General features: G+C 34.2%; 1 protein-coding gene across 1 annotated transcript; it reads right to left on the bottom strand.

The window, feature by feature from the left end:
- Positions 1-11,052: 11,052 nt before the first annotated feature.
- Positions 11,053-16,286, bottom strand: LOC132282685 (ankyrin repeat-containing protein ITN1-like). The gene is made up of 3 exons (XM_059784435.1): positions 15,471-16,286; positions 11,892-12,768; positions 11,053-11,286 (listed from the first exon to the last, which is right to left on the bottom strand). The coding sequence occupies exons 1-3, from the start codon at positions 16,035-16,037 to the stop codon at positions 11,249-11,251; spliced, it is 1,482 nt and encodes a 493-aa protein (XP_059640418.1). The 5' UTR covers positions 16,038-16,286; the 3' UTR covers positions 11,053-11,248.
- Positions 16,287-24,639: the final 8,353 nt, after the last annotated feature.

Below are 24,639 nucleotides of genomic sequence, written 5' to 3'. Positions count from 1 at the left end.
TGACGGTGATAGGGAGTAATTGCATACGACGGCTCACGCAATATATCTCAACCTAACGCGGATCCAGTTCAAATCTTAATTAATTATGAGTCCATCCATAATTACCGACTATGAACAATTTATAATTACTATTTATATATCATGCATTGATTGCCATCACATACATATATATAAATATTTCTTGTAATTATAGGGACATTATCAATTTCATAGTGAATCAAAACATAATACATTGAATTCACCAATTATATAAATCATAAATATTTCAGATATGTCAGAAACATATGTTATTTTAATCCAAATAGGAATTTGCTATGCCAGGGCATATAAATTCTAACAGCTCCCACTTGCCCTCATAGCCAATTCAAATTGCACCTAACTCCAATGTTATCCAAATAATGATCAAAATTATTGATCAATGACACCCTTATTAATGGATCAACAAAGTTGTGTTCCAATACAATGTTCCAACCACGAGTACATTTTCTTGCCGGACAATATCATATAGAACATGATAATTCCTCTCAGTGTATCTTGTTCCTCTATGAAACCTTGGGTAATTGGTTTGGACTACTTCTGCACTATTGTCGCAAAATAGCTCGATAGGCAGGCTAGTATGCTCCACAACCTCTAAATCAGTGAGATTAAACCAAAAAGGCTTCCATTGCCGCCTTTAAGGCTGCAATGTACTCCACCTGCAGGTTTAAGTCAGCAATTGAAATCTGCTTAACAATCTACTAACTGATTTCCCTTCCATTGAGTGAACATACACTAAGTCATGAACCTCATAGTATTTACTTCTGATTGAAAATCAGAACTAGCATACTTGACTAGGACCATATCATCACATCCATAAATGAGTATGAGATCATTGGTTCTCTTTAGATACTTAATGATAATTTTCACAACAGACCAGTTATCAAGTCCAGGATTGGATTGATATCTTTTAACTATCCCTACTATGTAACGGATGTCCTATTTGGTATAGACCATGGCATATATGAGACTTCCATATGCCAAAGCATATAGTTCCAGTCTCATTTACTCAATCTCCTCAACTAGTCTTGGAAAACTACTTACTAGAGAGAGCAATCCATATCAATAAAGCAAGAACTCATTCTTTGAGTTATGCATACCAAACCTGGTCAAAACTTTATTAATGTAGGATTATTAAGATAAGCCTATTTTCCTTTTAACCTGATCTTGCAAAAGCTTGATCCTAGGAATATATCTTATATCTTGAAGATCCTTCATTTAAAAGTAATTGAACAACTACCTTTTTATTGATGATAAAACTTCCACATCATCTTAAATGAGTAGGATGTCATCAATATATATAGAATCAGAAAAATAATGACATTCCCTTGTATACTCATGATTTATTCACTAAGAAATCTTCTGGTGTCTTTTTGTAGATTAACTTGCCTTCCATAGGTATCACTCTACTAGAAAGTTCTACAAGATCCCAGAATTTATTAGAATACATAGATTCCAACTCTGATTTCATAGTAACTCGCCAAAACGATCTGTATCCATATCGGTTCATGCTTTCGTATAGCTTACTGGGTCCAACTCATGTTTAACAGGGATGTCCATAACGGTCTCACCTAAAAACATGATTCTGTCGGATTGGATGATAATCCTCCTACTACATCAATGTACCGATGCAGGAATCTGTGTACTAGATGATGCTAACGCATCAATAGGGAATTCATATATTATACTCAATCTCTATTATAATAAGTGTGTTCATATGTGGTACATCTGGTACTCATACCATATTCTCTAACGCTATGCTACTAGGTATATGATTCATAATATGATTCTCCTATAGATAAACAGTGAGTGTAAACAATTAACTTTTATCATTGAGATCATAAAATAATCCGTCCTAGTGACCTTTAGAGTAGCTATCAAATCTATCATGCGTATGATCTGTTTCCAACTTACTTGTCCATATCAAGCGCACATGTGCAAGACTACCCCATATGTGCATGTGATTCAAAATAAGATTTAGTCAAAAACACAGCTCAACGGTATCCTTGAGAAAGACTAAGATGGAATGCAGTTCATAATGCACATCGATGTCATTAACGCTAAACTCTTAAATAAAAGAGATAATGTGGCATAACTGATCATAGATCTAACCATGTTAAGTGGAATTCTGTTATTCCTATTTGACACCTAAATGCATTTAGCGTCAATTGCGGAAAACTGGTACACAACACCCTCATTGACCATATAGTCTTTGCACTATCCTAAGAAATACTCATATCCTTGATCAGATCGAAGTGTCTTGATAAGTTTACCTAATCTGTGCTCCACATCAGTCTTGACCCTCTCGGAATATACCAAAAGTATAAGACTTATGTCGCAACAAGTAAATTTATCCAAAACGTGAGTAATCTTGCTTGGATGTTCACAAGACCACACGTGTCCGTGTGTACCAACTCCAATTGTTCTTTATGTCTATTTCATTTGGCTGATTAAGCCCTTAGAGTTATCTATCCTTCAAAACAGGATTCACAAGTTTGGTTTAGGCTCCTCTGCATCACTAGGTAATAAACCTTCTTTGACCAATCTTTGAATCTCATTTTGATTGATAACAACCCAAAAATAGACATTAAAAATACAATGAGTCAGGTATAACAAATTTTCTCTTAACATTCAATCTAGAAGATGCAACATTAGTTTCTACATCCCGCAAATCTTAAGAGCTTGTAATTATAGTATATTAACCATCTTTCAATGCACCAGAAGCAATCGCATATCTATTCAATTTTATAAAACCAGTTTTACAAAATAATAACACAGTTCTTATAAATCACAAGTGAAACAAGAATAAGATAGCGTCTAACTTCTGTGCATAAAGATAGTTCTCTAATACTAATATCCCCACACTCTCTAATTTCAGATATAATACTCCCACTGACTTAGCTACAACCTTAACATCAGGTCAAGTACAAATATATTCCATATCATCGAGGCTTCTGGATTCCTGAAATCCTTGCAACGAATTGCAAAAATGTTTAGTGGCTCCAGAATCTATCCATCAGGAATTAATAGATACAACCACATAACATGGCTAAATGATTAAATATATATTTTCCTATGCCACGTCATTGCTTAGACAGTTCGTCCTTTAGTGTCTTCGTTAGCAGCAAAAGAAACAATTTAATTTGCCCTCAACATGCACTGCCTTATTCCCTTTAACCTTTTGGATACCCATGTTTTGTGCTAGCCTAGTCCTATTATCATCCTTCTTCTTTGCTTTGTCCGTCCACTTGGGCCTAGAAGAAGATGGTATAGACTAGGTTAGATTGATAGGAACACCCATACTCTTGATTATCCCTTCATCTGTTACCAATTCTATAAGAATATCAGCGAGTGTGAACTCAAACTGATTCCTTATTTAGTTCACTCTAACAGAGTCGAACGAGTTTGGTAACAATGCAATAATCATGTCAACTTGAAACTTACCACCCAAGTCAGCCCTATTGATCTCTAGCTAATTTTTAAATAATAAACAATCATTTTCCAAAATTTGATTTCATACTAGAGTTCCTTAGGCTATCTTGATGCTATTCAAGTCTGACATAGTACCTTGACATACTCTCTATCTAATTTCATCAAAATATTTGACATTTAACATGATGCTTGAAGAAAATAAAATAATGTAAATGCTAGCTTTGGAGCGTATTCGAGGTAAACTCTAGAATATTGCACCAAGTCTTCTCATTTGCCTTATTTCACTTATTCAAAGCATTAATGTTCTCTTGGGTATCTTAAAGTAAAAGGATTAGGTTTAGGAGTAGTAAATACATTTGTACCCTTACGTTGTGAATAAAATATCTAAGTTCCTTTCTCAGTCAATATTAATGAGGTCCAGTTACATTGAATATGTAAGCAAGCAGATAAACTGGATTAGACATAATTAATCTGAATATAAATGCATTCATACAATATGCAAGGTGAATTATTAATACTATCATGCATATTTAAAATTAAAATGAGTTTGTTAACCACATAATATAATAAATCTCAATCGAACAAGAGATCATTATCATTATTGGTGAACAATCCCTTTTAATTAATGCGGATCCTCAACACTGCAGCATAATAAATCAACCAATCAATATGTCAATAACTTATCCTGTTGGAGGAATTCATTATTACTATTGTTGAGATTCATTTACTATTAGGCGAGCACTTCCATTAAAATAGTATGTGGGTCCCTTAACCACTGTATGAAAAATCGGATAACCAATACGCCAATAACTTATTCGGTTGGCGAAGTTCATTGTTGCTATTGGCGGGCAAATCCCATCATCTCCATATCTCTTAAGACAATGCCTTGTCTATCATATGAAATGATTCCCGATTTATGTTTAGCCTTTCTAAAATCACCTAGTGTAGACCACTCCATTGGGGAGCTAACACTATTGATTTTAGATTGAGTGTGCAACGTTATTAATGCTCTAACGAAAAATAAAATATTAAATATGTTGTCATTATAATCTAAACTCTTTAAATCATGCGTAGGGCCTTATTTTTAAAGATCTAATTACAATGAACATTTAATATTTTTTTATTTTTATGAGACAACCATTCTTGTAATATTAAGACTCTTCAAATCATGCGTGGGGCCTTATTTTTGAAGATCTAATTACAATGGTTTTAATAACGAAGGCCATGAGGCAATGTATAAAAATCCCCGCTCCCACTCAATTTTTAATCATTCATAATTAGGGTTTTCATTTTATTCATTTACATGATATAATGCATGCAAAACGTCTTGATTTTAATCTAATTAAATTTAGAAAATATTTGGACTTTAAACGATTCACTAATATTTAATTTGAAGCACACTTTAAAAATAATTTACAAAAATAAATTTTCGTTTCCCAATAAGTGCCCTCAAATTTATTAGTAATCAAATCCAATTAATTTTCATAATTTAATTAATATAAATCAAGTCATTTAATTAAATATCATGGATCCAATGTATGAATAATAATTAATCAACAATTATCTATTCCATGCATCACATAAATAATCAAACTACAGATAGAAACAATTTAAATGGCCAATGGATTTAGCTTTTAACATTTAATTACTCTAAGTATTGTACGGGCGTCCTCCAACGGCTGTATTACACCTGTAGGGAGCTTGAACGCACTAGGAGAAGCAAAAAATAACGCTTGGGAAGCGACCGGAGGACCCTTTACGCGCTGGCACGCGCCAGAGGGGTGCCGCGATGCGTGGCACTCGATCCCACGCGCCTGGGAGGGTCTGCAGCGCGTACAGACGCGCCCCCACGCTCGTGCACCCGCGCGTGAAGGCTGAAAGCTTGCCTGGCGCGTGTTCTTCACGCGCCAGGAAGATGTTACTGATCCGGCGCGTGCTCCTCACGCGCCGGAATTTTTCTTTGTTTGCGTTGACTCACGCGCGTCTTTCTTGGGCATGTATGGCTCACCATGAACCTGCACCTCACTTGATCCGACCTCTCATGTTAATTTCAATCAGTGGCTACCTCATGTGATTGCACCTACTTGTGGTGTTACGTGAAGCACTAAATCATCTGACATTCCTTCTGGCAGTACCTTTATCGCCGGCGATTCTCCGGTCTCCGAAAATTCGCCGAAAAATTCTAGAAAATATTTAAAAAATCCCAGAAAATTAAATTAAGGCCCTAAAAATTCCAAAAAAATTCTGAAAAATTTCCAGAAAATTCCGGAAGCCTAATTTAACCCTTTTGGACCTTCTTGAAGCTTCATAACATCCTTTGATGAAGATTACATGGTTTTAAATAAATTTACAATTTGAAATACAATGGGAAAAATTAAATTACATCATTGAACTTTCAAACGGCTAAATCAAAGCCTTAATTACATTCATCCAAAGATAAAATTACATTCAATTATCATATAAGCTTCATCCATGGCCCAAACATTCATCAACATTCATCCAATCACAAATATACATACATCATGATCATATTAAAAATATATACATATGCATATATAAATTTGGATCCATGAATGATGATTTTCATAAAATCATGATCTCTAGTAATGAATCAAACCATGCTCTGATACCACTGTTGGGAAACGTGCTAGTTTTAAAAACTTTTTGAGGGATTTTGATTCATAAATCTTGATTCATCACATAGAGACAAGTTTTATGCAAAAATAAAATATGATGTATCATTCAATTAATGGATTGAATACTTACATCAAAGGTCTGAGTAAACCTTTAAATCTTTCCTCTGAAGTGAATGTTCTCACTTATTGTAGATTCCTTAGCAAGATGCCTTCTCCTTGGATCCCCATCTTCTTGGTAATTGTTTTGCCTTTAGGAATCACTCATATGCCTCCATGAATGACTTTGGAAAACTAGGCTTGTAGGAGCCTCCATTAGATGAGAACATAAACCCTAATTTTCTAGAGAAAGAAAATAGATTCCTTTTTCCTTTTTCCAAAAATCACCCCCAAAAATATACATAGACCATGTATATTTATAGGCAACATAAAGATAAAGAAAAGGAAACTACAAATCCTTCTCAATCTCTAATTCACATGTCTCAAATCTAATATGATTCCAATATCAAGTTAAGCTATGAGTGAGAATTCATTGGGCCTATTATTTTATTGGTTACAATGAATTAATAATTGGCCCGGTCCATGGACTCAATTCAATTAATTCATAAATTAATTTCTACTCCACTAAAAGAAATTAATTGAACTCCAATTAAATAATAAATAACCTCTAAGTCAATATTGCACTTTGACCCCTCTATGCATAATTAGTTATCAGATAAATAAAGCCATCAATCCGACTACTTAATTAATATATTTATTTTGGTACCTTTGATTATTTCTGACTCGATCACAATAAAATATTTGTTTGACAAAAATAATAATTTAAATAAATAAATATATAATAAATCATTTTGTCTAAAAACATACGAAGGCCTTCGAATTTACTTTGTGATCAACCATAATCAATACAAAATAAATATAAGCAGCAATGATGCAAATATCGAAAATATAACCCTCTAACTATTAATTACATAACTACCCAAAGTGTCGGTCTAAGGATCCCGAAGTATCCGCCGAACAAATCAAAGTATTTATTAATTAATTAAAAGAGTCTATAATTTTCTCATACTTAAGAGTCAAATGCCATGACGGTGATAGGGAGCAATTGCATACGACGGCTTTCGCAATATATCTCAACCTAACGCGGATCCAGTTCAAGTCTTAATTAATTATGAGTCCATCCATAATTACCGACTATGAACAATTTATAATTACTATTTATATATCATGCATTGATTGCCATCACATACATATATATAAATATTTCTTGTAATTATAGGGACACTATCAATTTCATAGTGAATCAAAACATAATACATTGAATTCACCAATTATATAAATCATAAATATTTCAGATATGTCAGAAACATATGTTACTTTAATCCAAACAGGAATTTGCTATGTCAGGGCATATAAATCCTAACAATCTCACCTCAATACCCATAGACTTAAAAATCCAAACTTGCATTCTCTCATTCTTGGCTTAGGCCAAGATGTCATTGCTACAATAAGGGATTTCTTTCTATCTGGGAGAATGCTTACTGATATAAACTGTTCCTATATTACCATAGTGCCAAAAAGCCGTAATCCCTCAACTGTTAATGATTTTAGACTTATCTCATGCTGTAACCTGATTTATAAAGCTATTAGCCTTAAAGCTCGCTCTTGTTCTCCCTCTACTTAGAAGTTCTAATCAGAATGCATTTGTGAAGGGTAGACACATCTCTGAAAACATAACAATGGCACATGAACTTTTGAATGGCTGCCATAAATCTAATCATCCACCAAACAGTGCTCTTAAAATTGACCTTATGAAGGCTTTTGATTCAATCCACTGGCAGTTCATTCTTGATGCACTACACTTGTTTGGTTTTCCAGTAATGTTTGTTCATTGGGTGTCTTAATGCATAACTACTCAATCTCACTCAATGGGGAGCGATTTGGGTTCTTTAAAGGTAGGATGGGTACTAGGCAAGGGGATCCCATTTCCCCATTGCTCTTTGTCCTTCCAATTGAGGTACTTACCTTAATCAATTGTTAAATTAGGACTAACCTCGGTTTCAAATTTCATTGAAGATGCAAGAAATTATCCATTTCTCATCTCACATTTGCTGATGATATTTTGATGTTCTCACATGCTAGTCTAGCCTCAGTACATGTATTGATTGAAGCTTTCAACTTGTTTTACTCATTTTCTGGTCTTCATCTAAATCTGACGAAGTGTAAAGCATTCTTTTCTAGGGTGGATAGTCAAACCAAGTCTTCCATCTTAACACTCATACAATTTGAAGCTGGAAGTCTCCCAGATACTTACTTAGGTATGCCATTGTCTACTACAACAATTAAAGCTAGATATTGTCATACACTGGTGGAAATGATCACTAAAAGGGTTGGGAGTCGGACCTCTAGATTCTTATCTTATACTAGAAGGGCAGTGCTCATTAAATCAGTGTTGTGTTCCATTCAATCCTATTGGTCCCAAGCATTTGTGCTTCCAAAGAAGGTTTTTGATGAAATTAATCAGGTATTGAGGAGCTTTTATTGGTCTGGGGTTGAATTAAAAAAGAGGGGAGCTAAGGTTGCTTGGCATGTAGTTTGTAGACCAAAGATTCATGGTGGCTTGGGGTTCCCTGATCTTGAGCTTTCAAATAGAATTGCAAACCTTAAGCATATTTGGAAGTTGTGTTTGAGAAATGAGAGTCTTTGGGTGACCTGGACTTACTGTTATCTTATAAAAGATAGAAGTTTTTGGACTATCAGATCATCTGCTCTTTGTTCAGTTTTTTGGAGGAGTTTGTTAAGGCCAAGGGGAATGGCTAGAGGTATCATCAAGTATAAGGTAGGGAATAGGACTGACATAAGGATGGGGTTTGATTTCTAGCTAGCAAATGGCCCAATAGTTAAACAGTTAGGACTGAATGATTTGGAAATTCTTCAACTGGACACTTTAGCCACAGTTTATAGCCTAATTTCCAATAATCATTGGATGGTACCTCTATCATTGAGCTTCTCTCAGTTCTTTCAGTCACTGGACTTTGTTTCTTAGCTGTACTCCTTACCTCTTCCCTCTGATGAGCAGGATAGCATTGTGTGGCTGCCAAGTTCCACTGGTATTTATTCATTCTCACATACCTAAGCATAGCTTGGTTAGCTTTGAGGGGAAGCCTCTACACTCTGGACTCCAAGCCAATGCTCCATAAGCACAATGTTAATAGATGTTACCTATGTCTTGCTGAGAGTGAGTCTATGGACCATTTGTTCTTTAGGTGCAGCTACAGTTCACAAATATGAAGGTTTATCCAAGAGATTGTTGGGTTTTACATATTTCCCAACTGTTGGTTGGATTTGATTCAATGGTGTTCAACCCATTGGAGTTCGTCAGAGTATTTGACACACAAGCTTCTATTGTCAGCAACTATTACTTCATTTGGGAAGAGAGAAATGCAAGGGCGCGTATTCAAGAATGTTTCTACTCCTCCACATCACATTATTTCACAAACCAAAACTTGTATCCGATCAAGGCTTGCAACAATCAAGAGAAAGAGGAGTACAGACCTTAGGCTAATCACAACTGAGCAAGACCTTCATAATATGTTTGTGCAGTCTTGTTCCACCTCATGTGTGCACTCTTGGTTAGTATCATAGGGTATTAGCTGGTTGCTAATGGTGTTATTTGCTTGTTTTACATTTTCTTTTACTCTGCTGCACTTAGAGTTTGTTTAGAGGTTGCAGGGCTACCTCTTTGGTTGGATTTCTTTTTGTGTTCTTCCCCATCTTGGGGACCATGTACATATTTTCCTCTCTTATAAACAAGCCTACCCTTTAAACCAAAAAAAAAAAAAGAAGGCTAAAGCATTTGCATCTTTCTCTTTTTTTTTTCCTTCAATTGTTGTCTTTGGGAATTCGTCAAAGTTGTTGTATGTCCGATTCATTATTTGGATCGTAACATAGTCCCAAAGATTATATGAGAAAAAAATGCTCTTCATCTTCACATACCAAAAATTATAATTTTTTTTTTTTCATTAAAAAATGAGAATTGTAGATTATTGGGTTCCTTGATTTTAATTGCTTGTAGTTACCATTGTCGTTGATCTTCTTCGAGTTTGTTTTTCCATCAATAATCTTCTCGCCTAGCTTGTTCTTAATCAAAATCAAGCTTTGATATCACTTAAGTTGGCAGTAGTTTCAACAAACCATGGGAATTTTTTGTGCGGAGAGAATAAGATGAAAACAAAGCAGATCCACTAATTGATTCCTTGACTCAATCCGATTCAAACTGATGGCGATCCACCAATTGATACCCTGATAAATAGGCGAATTGTTTGCGAATGGGGCATTCCTTGCTCGATTCTCCGTCCTCCTCCAAGACCACCAGATTAGGAAGATAATGTTGATGGTGAAGCTCCCTGAAGCTTGCTGCTTCACTTAGTTGCCAATGGCAGCTACACCGGAAATGAGAATTAACTATCATGAGACGATTTTGTCTTGTTGGGCTGTAATTGGGCCAGGGCTGGATTTTGTCTTGTTGGGCTGTAATTAGGCCAGGGCTGAATTTTATCTTGTTGGGCTGTAATTGGGCCAGGGCTGGACTTCTGTAATGTTTTGGGTTTGTCTGTTACCCTTCCTCTCAGGCTTTTGTATTATCATTATTTACATATATATATACAATTTACATTTGCGTTTCAAAAAAAAAAAAAAAATCCACGGAGCAGAATAGTCTTGTTTTTCTAAAATGTTCGGATTTACAAGGCCATTTGACTGATCTATTAGGTTCCCCTAAATCACTGGACTTTCCAAAATACAAAATATTTCCAAAGTAAATCTCAGCCACATACTTGACATACATGCACATTAAGACATAAAAGAAAAGACTAAATAGGAATACATTCGTGTGTTTATGCATGATTTATAGATAATTATATAAAACATTTTATTCCAACAAGTCTTCCAATGACATACAACACACACAGCTTTATTTTTATTATACAAGTACTCTAAACATTCAAGAGTTCTCAAAAACTGACAAGTTCTACACAGTATAGCAAACTATTATGCATCTCCAGTTTTTACATCTCACATGCTAATACAAGACGAGCTAAACAACATCTCCACGAAGTAATATTATAACACAAGTCCCATAATCTTAATCATGGATCAACATTAGGCCCACTCTGGATAGCAACACCTGAAAAATTAATCAAACCATTAAAACTTGACTTTTTATGCAAATACCCAAATCCAGGTTGTAAATCAAGGGTGTTTCTTACAAAATTTCTGTTAAAATATTCAGCAGTAGAATATAGTTAATAAACTCACGAATTTAACAAGAGAAAATGGCTTCATAATCAATTTTCTGCATACTCATGTTATTTATTTCAAAATATAAGACTAATTAAATGTGAGATTTATTTGCAATAATAATAAAAACATATATAGACACCATCAAAAGCCGACACTTCACAGGAGATCGAAAATATAAGTACAAACACACCCAAAGTAAGTAGAATCTAGGTTTTTTCCTACCTCAAATGAGTGTATTTTCTTACCCAAATCTTCAACATATTGTAGATATAATGTGGAAGTTTTCCACCTTAATGTTTATATTCCAATAAATGTTACTTTAATTATTGATGTCTTCATACGATTGAGTATATATCATATTAGAATTAAATGTTTTTTTTTTTTTGGGTAAATAAATGTATAAATAAGGCAAAATGTACGGAAAAGGGCAGGCAAAAACAAAATGGCATGCGTAACAGTCATGCAACGTGATATAAACTTGCACAATACCTGGAATAGTCTCATTAGTTCCTTGACGAGCCCCACATATTTGCCACCTTTGAAACTTGCGCGACCAATTCTCATTAATTCCTTGACACGCACCACATTTTGGCCAACCTTTAAGAATTTGAAACTTGCGCGACCTTTTCAACCGCACCACATTGTTGATGGTGTTGATCAGTACGACAATCCCGCACAGCCCGTACCATGTCCAAACTGATACCCAATCTATGTTCGTGGTGCACTTGGGGGCTATCAAACTTATTGATTCTACATACGCAAGTGCCATGAATGCCACTGAAGTACTCATAGCAGCCACTAATAGCCACATTGAAAGTTTATTCTTCAGCGGAAATCCACTTATCATCAGAAGAATGATGCTCAGAGAAGCAAGTAAAGACACCGTGTTATATTTTAGAAACCACTTGAAATCTTTATCACCGTCCATAATAGCCGTTCCAGGTCTAGTAGTACCATTGTTATTTTCTTGCCAAACATTTCCTGGCGGATTGAGTCCGGCTTGGAAAGATATTGTCGCTGTCACGGTCGCCACAATCATTAAATTACCACGAGTCGACTCTTCCAACCAATCATTTTTATTCAGAAAATACTTATTCCAAAACGCGGATAGGAATTGGCATGGATTCTTGAGAGGTGAGGGCAAATTCATACAACTTCTACTACTAGGTGGCACTGTCTCAATAAGATCGGTACTTCTATGATCCATTCCTCTTTTAACACCGGCTTCCACAAGAAACTCTCTGATTTCCATCACCTTTACATCTCTTGGACAATGATCTAAAACATCCAAAGCTGTAAAACCATTCACATTCTTGACATTCGCGTTTTCCTTCACTTCCTTTCTAGAAAACAAGTACTCTATGGTCTGCACGTACAAAGTTAACTTTACTAAATTGTGAGGTAATTAACAAAGTAATACAAGTCTCAATATAGATTATTGTTTGGACTGGGCTTCCTACCTTCTCTTAGGTTGTTGTTCATGGGTTGATTTTGTATGGGCCAACAGACTTGGGTTAAAAACGAATGTTCAACCATTCCAGTTTTTGCCAAATATATAAAGGTAAAGAAGGTAGTAATAATTTAGATTCTTTCCCGCACGGAGTGCACCAGGAGAAGGTTGAGATTACCTTCATTGGAGGTGTAAATCTCATACGAACTGGACCCATCTCGTGTGGGGTGATCTTCACCATTTTTAGAACACTAGATCCTTCGTTACATGGAGAGGGTCCAGCTTTTATAAGATATATGAAAGTATACAAGATATATTTCTTATGTTGCGTTTGGTATACAAGAATGAAATGCAATGCAAGTGCAAATAGAATGAGAATACGAATGAAGTAATCATTCTCATTCTATTATTTGGTTGCATATATGTAATGTGTAGGAATGAAATGATAATAATCATTCCAGTATTTGGTTGGACAAATTTAAAATTTAGAATGTAATTAATTTCAAATTGAATTCTTGAAAATACATCTCTTACAGACAAATAAATTAAATTAACAAAATAACATTCTTCTAGTTATAAAATTTTAAAAAGAATTGGCGGTGGTAGTGGATGGCTGTGATGATGGTGGTGGATATGGAAAACGATAATGGTGTAGATGGCGATGGTGGTGGCGGTGGAAGGCGGCAGTGGTGTTAGTGGAAGGCGGTGGCAGTACTGACTGAGGCGATGGTGGAATTAGTGGTGTAGGTGCTAATGGTGGATGGTAGTGGCGGTGGCCGTGGTGTGGTTGTGGTGGAAGGCGATGCAGTGATGAAAGGCGGTGGTGATGATGGTGGTGGAAAGTGGGGGCAGTGGTGAAAGTTGGTGGCAACAGCGGTGGTGGTGGAAGGCGGTGGCAGCTGTGGTGGTACGTGGAAGGTGGCAGGCAATGGAAGTGACAGTGGTGGAAGGCGGTAGTGGTGGCAAGGGCAGAGGCGGTAGCGGTAGTGGAAGTCGATCTGTGGCGGTGGAGGTGGAGGTGGCAATAGTGGTGGCCGTGGCAGTGAAAGATAGTGGAGGCGGTGACAATGTGGTGGTGGTGGTGGAAGGTGGCGACAATTGTGGCTCTTACAACGACAGTGGTGGAAAGCAGCAATGGTGTAAGTGGTGGTGGTGGAAGGTGTAGTGGTGGTGACGGTGGTGGCAATAATGGTGATAGAGGGGTGGTTGAAATGACGGTGGTGCTGGTAGAAGGTGGAGGTGGCGGTGGCGAGGGTGGAGGTGGAGGTGGGGGAAGGCAGTGGAGATGCTGGTAAGCAGTGGAGGTGGCGGCGGTGAAAGCTGGAGATGGTTCTAGTGGAAGGTAGTAGCGGTGGTAGTGGTGGTTTTTGGACTTGGAACATGAGAGTTTTCCTGGGAAGTTGATTTTTTTTTTTTTCTTTAAAAAAAATTGTTTGGGAATGGGATGATCATTCCATAGGTTTATTTGTAGAATGAATTTTTATTCTAATGGAATGACCATTCCCACTTTAAATTGCATATATACCAAACAAAAGAATGTTTAGAATGAGCCTTCAATTCCATTCCATTCCTACGCACCAAACACAGAATTATTGTCCATTTTGTTCAATAGAAGTTAATACTAGAAATTGAAACGAAAAGAAAGGAAAATTAATTTTCTAACAAGTATTTGTTCAACATGAAAATTTTCAAGAAAGTTGTAAAATCTATTCTTTCATGGTGAACTTTTTGTTTATTTAATTTTATTTATTGAAAAAAAAGTTACAAGAAAATATGATGATTTGCCTAGATTGTCGTTATTTTTGTTTATGCTATAAGGTATAAATAAATTTATAATGCATATATATATATTATACCTTTAAAAAAAAAAATTAAGCAAATATAAGAATTTAAACATATAATTATGTAGGATATCTAGAGAGAGAGAGATTATTGGCTTTTTTTTTTTTTTTTTTTTTTTAAGTTAAGATTATTGTACCGTTCTTATAAAAATGTATGCATAAACACATTTTTTTTTTAGGTAGATAAAAAACGGGACAATACTTACTTATTTACCAATGAGTAAGTACTCATTTCTTACCGCTGTTATAGTCTAATCACAAACGCATAAGTCTTTAGTTACAATCAAAGAAAAACAAAGCGGTTATTATAAACAAGTTGTTCTCCTTACCTCTTAATATAATAATTAAGAAAATCAGAGAGGGTGAGTGAATTAATAAATAATGTGATTTACCATTAGAAGAATTTGTTTTCCTTACCTATTACTTTTTTAACTTTGTAATTAAAGATAATTTGACCACATCAGAAATTAGAAGGGAGACCCTACTCACCGTGAATGAGTAAGAGTTGTCCTAATTAAAAAGTGGGATTAATTATAAGTTCGATCACATTTCTCACGGAATTTTCTTATTATTTTTTTTTTTTGTAGAAAAAAGTTATAGGAAAGATTTTCTTTTCTTAGTTTACAAACACTAAAATTGTTTATATAAAAAAAATCTCATTTAAAGTTAAAAACGCATAGAAGGTAAAAATCTGAGTGTTCAAAAAAACATAAATGGTAAAAAAATCTTTTCAAAATTTAAGGAAGTCCATTGTTTTTCAAAAAATTCAATACATACCTCCATCTGTTTGAAGATTGCAGCTAGATGCAATATGGTGTTGCCATCTTGGTCTATAGAGTTCACCAAGTCTTTGTCCCCCATGTATTCCACCAAATATTTCAAAGCCTCCAAACGGTAGTACCTCACACACAAGTGTAACACAGTCTCTCCTCGGCCTAGTCGTTCATGAGCAGACTTAGGTCGAGTCCGATTCAACTCTTCTATAACTCCAACTCGGCCTTTTATAGCGGCCAAGTGGAGAGGAGTCCTCCCATCTAGATCACGGAAGTCACAAACATCCATGTTTACATGTACCAACTCGCGTACTATTTCAACGTGACCCTCTATGGAAGCCAAGTGAAGAGGTGAGTGTCCGAGTGAGTCTAACTCAGTAGCGAGTTTAGGCTTTCGGATCAGAAGCGCTTGTGTGAAGCCTACGTGGCCACGCATGGCTGCTATATGCAAAGGAGTCTCATGAAAGCATGTGACTGAGACTCTATCAAGAATGAGTTCATCTTCTTGCATCAATTTGTTTAACGCGGGTACGCTGCCACACAGCGACGCCTCATATAGTCTTCTATCCATATATGCACTCTCTAGGAGAAATCTCTAGGATTGAACGACACTTTTAACTACTCCTAACATATAACGTATCACATACACACTTATATCATATGTATATATATATAACATATTTTTGCCAAAAAAAAAAAGGTATATATATAATATATTAGAATTGAATTCTCCTACTCATGATATAGTGCATGACGTATCACCCACAAATACAAAGATTCTTGCTGGGATTGGTATAGCCAAGCCAACTATATATACAGCCTCTAGCTTGGCAACTATATATATATATATATATATATATAAGGACAGAGCTTGGGGCACGTGTCTTTGGCCCCCAACCCCACTAAATAAATATATATATATACACACACTTTTTTATATTATGCTCGCTTGTTTTTTTGGTGTGCACGAAAACATATGCACATCTCTACTCTCAAGTATTAACAGGTTTAATTCTATTTGACAGTTGACAGTTTTTATTTCCAACAATTAAAGATTTAATTCGTGTGCACAAATTTTTAGACCGGTAAGCAATTAAGCAGGTAGAATAGGCCACAGGTCAGGTAGAATAATTCGTTGCAATAATGACATGATGTTAACAAATAGCTACAAATACTTCATTAAATCAAATTGGCATAAAATAAAAGCAAAAATATTGATATACTTGTTGAAGTGTTTGTAATTATTGGTTATATCAGCCATCGTTACAACGAATATAATAAATAATTTTTCATAAAAAAATCATATATATAAAATTTTCAATAGTTAAAAATAGGGAGTTGTTCGAGCTCCCAGAAATTCTAACTTTGTATAGTGATAAATAAATGACATAAATAACCTCCACCATCCTAGTCATCACAAAATTTCTTGCTTATCCCCTCTCTCTCCTCTGTCCTCTGTCCTCTCTCATCTCTCCGCTTCCGTCCCTTTCCTTATACTACACTCTTTATAGTTTCAAGCCTTTCTGTGTCTACCAGACTACCACAGTTTCCCTAATCTTTCTCTGTCTCTCTCCCAGCACCTAACAAGAAATATCCAAATGAAAATCAACCAGATAAGAAATACTATAATCAATTAGAAACAGGGAATGAGGGAATAGAGATAAATTAGAGAGAAAGAGTGGGTATTAAATCATATCATATAAGGAAAAATAGAGGAAGGAGGGCGAGTAGAAATTCCAAAGGTTATTGAATATATATATATTTTTAGTTTGACAAAAAAATGTGAGATATATATTTTGTAACGGTAACGAGATTGAAGAGTTGTTCGTGTTTGAAAACTTGAAATCTACGAAAAGATAAGAACAACATTTTCTGAAGCTGATTTAGAAGGTTAGGACAACTACTTTTTTAAGTGTTAACATTCTGTTCAAATCTGGCCAACTTGAACCGGTTCCATGCAGCTGAACCGATTCCATGCAGCTGAATCGGTTCAACCTCCCTGAACTGGTTCAAGGACTTTAGAAAATTTTGGTAACTTTAGGATCTGTTTGGTTTATAATTCTGAAAACAGTTTTCTGTTTTCAGAACTGTATAAAAAATTTTACTTGGTTCAATTTTCTTTTTGAGTGAGAGACTTGTGACATGTAGGATTAAAAGGAATAAATAAATTGGAGTCTCAAGTGCCTCATCTAAAAAAAGAGGGACATTTAGATATCGGAAAATTTTGGTAACTTTAGGATCTGTTTGGTTTATAATTCTGAGAACAGTTTTCTGTTTTCAGAACTGTATAAAAAATTTTACTTGGTTCAATTTTCTTTTTGGGTGAGAGACTTGTGACATGTAGGATTCAAAGGAATAAATAAATTGGAGTCACAAGTGCCTCATCTAAAAAAAGAGGGACATTTAGATATTGTCCACCCTCCACTCATTCACTCGTGACATCAATTTTTTAGATCAGCCCATCCTGGAAATATTCTCCAACAAAAATCACATAAACCATACCAGTCTATTTCACCAACAAAAATCACATAGACCAGTCTATTTCACCCTCTACTCATCCATCCCGAAAATATTCTCCAACAAAAATCACATAAGAATAAATTAGAAACATTTGATAAAATGCCTTGAAACCTAGATGATATAATAAACTACATGGTCGATCTGTTACAAAATTTATATTTGCTAATTAAATATAGTGGATGTTTGGGGTTACTTCTCTACTACTGAAAAGCACTCCCATTTCAAAAAATTGCGGTTTAATGTGTTTGGTGGAAAAAAAAAAAACGAAAAAAAAAAAGCGCTGATAGGTAGTAAAGTTTACCTTAAAGAAGCGCGTTTAAGTGAAGTTAAGAATCGTTACTTTATAAATTGCGTTACAGGTAAAAGTTCATATTTTTAGGTAACTAAATGTTTTAGCCCAAACTTGATCGAGCACGATGGATCCGAACCATGATTTTTAAGACTCCCCGAATTTTTTTTTGAGTATTGGGCACTCGATCGATCGAATAGCAACTCGTACAATGAAACTAAATGGTGAAATCACCCCCCTCCCCCCCCCTCCCCCCGAATTTTTCTAAGTGTTGAGAACTCGATCGTTCGAGTCAAGTTGTGCCAGAAAATTTGCTCTAAGTCCATGATGACACCTCTCAACCTAAAATGCTATACCTTTTTGTGCTTTGAAATTTTTTTTTAAGTAAAGAACTCAATGAAAACTCCTAAACCTAACAAATATGCAAGAAAGAAAGAAAGAAAAGAATAGAGTTTGAAAACCCTATATAATTTTATTTTATTATTATTATTTTTGTCTTGTTTCCTTTTCAATTTGACAATCTATCTTTGTTATGTTATTTTCTTTTTTTCTCTCTTTTCATCAAAGTATATTGTGCTCTGGAATGAAAACCTGAGTCGGTTACACTATACAATGAAATGCAGTGCAAAGCTGTAACTAAAAAAAAAATGAAAAAAGAAAAAAACAACTTATTTTTTTCCCCGGAATTTTCTGTATTATTCTCTCGTCTATTTGTTCTTTATTCTATGGATTTTGCTTGAAAATGGGTTATTGTCTGTCCACTTTAGACTGTACATATTATTTGAATAGGACCCAAGAGCAAGGCAATGACGTATTTGGTTTGGGACAATGACTGAACAACCAAGACTTCTAAAGTCTTCGGTCGCCATGGAAGAGTTTGTGAAAAACGCCATTGCTAAAAAGCTTTACGGCTGACGACTACAGGTGAATTTATTAGGTCCCTCTAGCATTGTCTCATGTGGCTAGTGATGTTTAAACAGTAAAATTCTGAAGCCTATTTGCTTAAATATCATTAGTCAATTTGCGTTGAGCTGTCAGAATTGTGTTTGCAATTGCAAGTCAATTTGCTTAAATATCATTAGTCAATTTGCTTTGAGCTGTCAGAATTGTGTTTGTAATTGCAAGTCAATTTGCTTAAATATCATTAGTCAATTTGCTTAAATATCATTAGTCAATTTGCTCTCAGCAGGTTCTTTTGAATTTTCCGTGAGGTGGACTACTTGAGAATTTTCCAATGACATACATTAAAGGTACAAAAATCATATCCATTAAATCAAACAATCACACAATGTTTTCAACTGTTTGTAGCATTGTGTGTGTAAATGTAAAGATGAAATGTTACGTTTGGAGGACTATGTTTGGAGGGACTAGGACTGTAAACCGGTGCTGCAATGTTGTTTAAGGTATGTTTTTCAAAAAAGTAATTTACGAGTGAAATGGAGCAATAAAGGACATTAATGATAAATTATTAAAAAAATCAAAATAAAAATATAAAACTTTCAAAACATTCAGACCATATAATTTATTAGGATACACCTGTTTATAATTTTATGTATCCATTCTCATGCTCATGTCCCCCAAAAGAAGATGAAAAAGATATTTATAAGCAATATGTAACAATAACAAATCCATTAAAAGAGTTCAAAATCATTAACAAATTTTTAGAATATAAAATTGAATACAATTAAACCAATTTGAGTCAATATCTTCTATTTTAATTGTATTCCAGTAACATTTTTAAATATTTTATTTTAGTTTTATTTCATAAAGGTGTTAAGAACAAGATTAAAAGTGTTGAAAATAAGATTAAAAGTGTTTAAAACAAGGTTAAAAAGTGTTGAGGTAAAGATAAAAATGCTTTGAGGTAAAGATTAAAAGTGTTGATAATAAGATCAAAGGTGTTGAGAACAATATTAAATGGCGTTGAGATAAAGATTAAAACGCATTGAGCTAAATATTAAAGGTGTTGAAAATAAGATTAAAATATGTTGAAAATAAAATTAAAATGTATTTAGGTAAATGTTAGAAGTGTTGAAAACAACATTAAAATGTACTGGGGAGAAGATTACAATTGTTGATAACAAAATTAAAATGCGTTTAGCTAAAGATTAAAGGTGTTGATAACAAGATTAAATGACATTGAAATAAAGATTAAAAGACGTTGAGGTAAAGATTAAATGTGTTGAGAATATGATTAAAAAGTGTTTAGGTAAATATTAGAAGTGATGAGGGAAATCTTTAAAAGAAGTTAAACAGATGGATAAGGTAATTAGGTGATAAATGCCGTTAGTAACATAAATTCAAAAAGTAGTTTTGATCTGATAAATATGAAATTCAAATTATCAACAAAGGCTCTTCTTGAAGATTGCAACAAACTCCCAGCTCGATTGGCTATAAAAACAAACTCCTACCAACCAAAGAGAGATGGACAACATTGAACTCCACTTCATTAATTGCTTAATTTATTTATTCAGTAAACTGACGTATTGGCAGACACCATACCGGTGTCAAGAGAAAACGTTGTCGTTTCGGATCGTTGCAGACTAATCGATTTTCATCAAGAATTATTGAGAACAACATTAAAAGTTGTTGAACAGAAGATTAAATTTGTTGAGAACAAAATTAAAACGCATTGGGGTAAAGATTAAAGGTGTTGAGAACAAGATAAAAAAGTGTTGATGTAAAGATTAAAAGGTTTTGAGGTAAAGATTAAAGGTGTTGGCAATAAGATTAAAGGTGTTGATGATAAGAGTAAAAATTTATAAATCACATTAATTGGGTTTGCACTATGACATTTTAAAATGTTCTATTTTTGTTTTATGTCAATAAGGTTTTTTAAATGAACGTATGTAAGTTTATCTTTGCTTGAGAAATATATATATATATATATATATATATATATATATATATATATATATATATATATATATTATTTTAGTTTTATTTTAATAACATTTTTAAAATGTTGTATTTATCTCAATACTTTTTTAATCTTGTTATCAACAACTTTAATCTTGTTCTCAACACTTTTTTAAAATAAAAGTAAAATAGAACATTTAAAAAAGTTATTTAAAAAAACACTAAAATAGAAGATATTGATCCAATTGGTTTAATTGTGTTTTATTTTAGTTATTTATCATCCGGTGTTAAAGTGCTTGATGTCTTCTAGTCTTGAAATTTTGCCTCATAAATATTTGTTCATCTTCTTCCCAGATTGCACACCCAAGTTCAATAAAGCATGGGTAATGTAACGACCCTGTCTTTTTCCTCCTTTTTCCTTTTCGGCGATTTTCTTTTTTCATCTTTTTCTTATTTTGTCTTTTCCCTATTTTGTCTTTTTTCCCGTTTATCATTTTTCTTTACATAACATCATTTGTTGTGTTTGGATTTGATTCTGGTTTTGCATGCATTCATGATATTTGATTTCCATGACATTTGTGTTTTTACTTTTGTAGAAAATACATTTTAGTTGCTTACTTTTTCATAAAGGGTATGGATACATACTTTATTATTATTATTATTCTTTATTTTTGGGGTTTTTGTGTAATTACATAAAAATAATTATTTTTCGTCTTATGGACCTTTTTGTCATTTAATTTGTAACATATTTTGAAAAATGACATTTTTGCAATTTTTGGAAAATGTGACAAGTGTCACATTCTTATGGTGCCACTTGTTGGCAATGGGGTGGAGTGACTTGGATGCATGATCTCTTGACATTTGGAGGGTGGAGATTCACCCATTTGTTGGCCTAAGATTGGAGCACTTGTTGGCTTAGATGGTTAATAAGTGTAGGCTTAGGATTAAGCCTAGGAAGGAGCCTTGGATTTGTGACAAGTGTAGGATCATGATTTAGTCTTGTATTGTGTGTGTGAGAGAGGTAGTGTAAGAGCACATAGCGAGTGGAGGATTACTAGACCCTCCACTCACCATTTCCACCTTCAACTTCTTCATTTACACTTGTTCTTCAAAACTCTAACCAATCCATCATTAGAGGAAAGCTTAGTTTAGAGCTTCTTGGTTCATTTTGACTTCCTTCCACTCACCTTAGACTAAAAACCTTGGGAGAGAAAAGTTTTCTCTCACTCTCCTCTTCAATAAACCTAAACTTGTTTTATATTTTAAGCTTGGTTGCTTGGATTGTAGAGATTCAATTCTCTATTGAGGTAGGGGTGGTAGTAAGTTTATATTTTAAGTGTTTTATAATCCTTGGGGTTTAATATATATTGTATACATGCTTTTAATATGATAGTCTTGCATATTATAGGAAACCCTCACATCTTGACGTAGGGTTTATTGATTTCAGTATGTATGATATGTATAAACCATGTATAGAAGGATTATATACTTTAGTAGTATGCTAAATTCTTGTATTTTCACATGTAGTGATGATATAGAACTCTTGTAGAATTATTAATGTTATATGCAAATTCTATTGACTTGAATTGCTATATTGTTGTGATAATAATTCTATGTTCTTGTGGATTACTAATTGTAATTATTATAGAAGTTTATTACTTTAAATGTTGATATTTAGTGTATAAAGCTTATTGTTGAGGCATGATTGAAATTGATAAGTCGGTGGTATTATATTGTGCATAATATCATGATGATGACTTGTTATTTAGCATGACATTTTAGATTTGGAACCCTAAGACATGGTTTGTGTGGTTTCAAAATAGTTGTGCATGGAAGGTAGTTTATATGCCTTAATTATAGTGTATGAGATTTGAACTTGTTTATGATTTTGGATTCTCTTGGGACATTGTTACAATGGCATGGCTAAAGTTTGGCTTTAGTGGGGGAGGTATGAGTTCTCCCCAATTGAGATAATGCGCACTAGGGTGGTCTTCCCAGCGGGTTAATACTCGGAATAACCATTTTGATCTTGGTTTAATCTGAGACGTGATGTGCAAGTATTCCACTAATTGATTTCGCATTAAATTCCAAGTTGATAACTAATGCTTAATTGTAACTTGTGATTTTTGTTGTTGGCGAATTGATGTTGTTAAGTACATTGATATTGATATGTGTTGTTAAGAAATATTTAAGTTAGCTTAAGATGATCCCTTAGAATACCTTGAACATAGACGTTAAGTGGAATGCTCCCTTGTATTCGCCTATATTGATCTTACAATGATATTGAAACTTTAGGGTATACGCATATACTTCTTCCTACGAGTAACTTGATTACTCACCCTAGTGGTTTGGGTTATTTTTTAGGTAAAGAGAATATGTTCTTAGATGCTCCTCATCCTTAGAGGCTTATGAGCTATTTGAAGCATTTTTGTGTATTGACATGCAAGTGTTTATCATGCCTTTCTTTTGATGTCACATTTTGTATACCATGGGTGTATGGTACTTTAGAAGCTTATGTAGCTTTCTTGATGTGTAATAATACTTTAATATCTACTTTTGACATTATAGGCATGTATGTAAAGAGGCCAAGGGTCAAGCATGTGTACTTTTGAACTTGTACTCTTTTGATATTAAACTTTTACTTCAAAATGAATTTGAACTAATTTTGGAGGTTTGATATATGAAAATCTTGTAATTGATATGTATGAGGCCATGGGCCATTGTTTTACATTCAAGTATTCATATCAAAGTTGTTGGCATATCCACACATTTGAATTTCAATGAAAAAAATCAGTTTTACACATTCATTTTGAACCAAATTGTCATGGGATTCAAAGTATAGGTTGAACCTTAGCACCTTGGACTTATAACAGGTTTTCCAGTAGTATTTCGAGGTGTTTTGGTCAACCGAAATTCCATTTCAGTTGATCGGTGGCAAATGGAATCATTAATGCACAATAATTCATCATTCCAGTAGTCAATTATACTATTTAGGGCCTATTTCGTTCGACCGAAACTTTATTTCGGTCGACCGAAACAACCAGCACTTAAATACATGTTTTCAGCAATATTTTTGGTCATTTCGGTCGACCAAAACTCCATTTCAGTCGACCTAAATAGCTTTCATACTCCAGCTTCTTTCGTTTAGTTTCAGTATTGCTGTTCCGACTTTGAATGGCCATATCTCCTTCATTTCTTATCCAAATGGGGTGATTCTTGAGCCTAAATTCATGAATTTTGAGTCAGCTTTCCAATGGAATCAATTCCATTCTCAGATTCCAATCACAGTTGGAGTTATTTATGTTTTAGTGAGGTAGTGTCAGTTTTCGCTTAAACCAGAAAAGGGCATTTTGCGGGATTCTTGGCCAATGTTCTTAGAACCTCTTAGAATGTTGTGAAATGATTAGATTAGGTTATATCCACAATGTTTGACTTGTTTAGAGTCAATTTTATCCTTTTAATTGTGAATTGACCATTTTGCCCTTTATTGACGAATTTTGCCCGT

The sequence above is a fragment of the Cornus florida genome, unplaced genomic scaffold (assembly GCF_030987335.1).
Source record: "Cornus florida cultivar Cherokee Brave unplaced genomic scaffold, ASM3098733v1 CherokeeBrave_3.0.0_Hap2_Chr11, whole genome shotgun sequence".
Classification (NCBI taxonomy): Eukaryota; Viridiplantae; Streptophyta; class Magnoliopsida; order Cornales; family Cornaceae; genus Cornus; species Cornus florida.
The sequence above is the reverse complement of the archived record's forward strand: the minus strand, read 5'-3'. Positions and strand labels throughout refer to the sequence as shown.

What these genes read in the sequence shown, in the direction of transcription:
- LOC132282685 (XM_059784435.1), bottom strand. Translation starts at nt 16,037, where the DNA reads ATGGATAGAAGACTATATGAGGCGTCGCTGTGTGGCAGCGTACCCGCG. An exon ending in CAATCTTCAAACAGATGGAG is followed by an intron (nt 12,769 to 15,470) that starts GTATGTATTGAA and finishes TTGTACGTGCAG; the next exon opens with ACCATAGAGTACTTGTTTTC. An exon ending in AACTAATGAGACTATTCCAG is followed by an intron (nt 11,287 to 11,891) that starts GTATTGTGCAAG and finishes TTAATTTTTCAG; the next exon opens with GTGTTGCTATCCAGAGTGGG.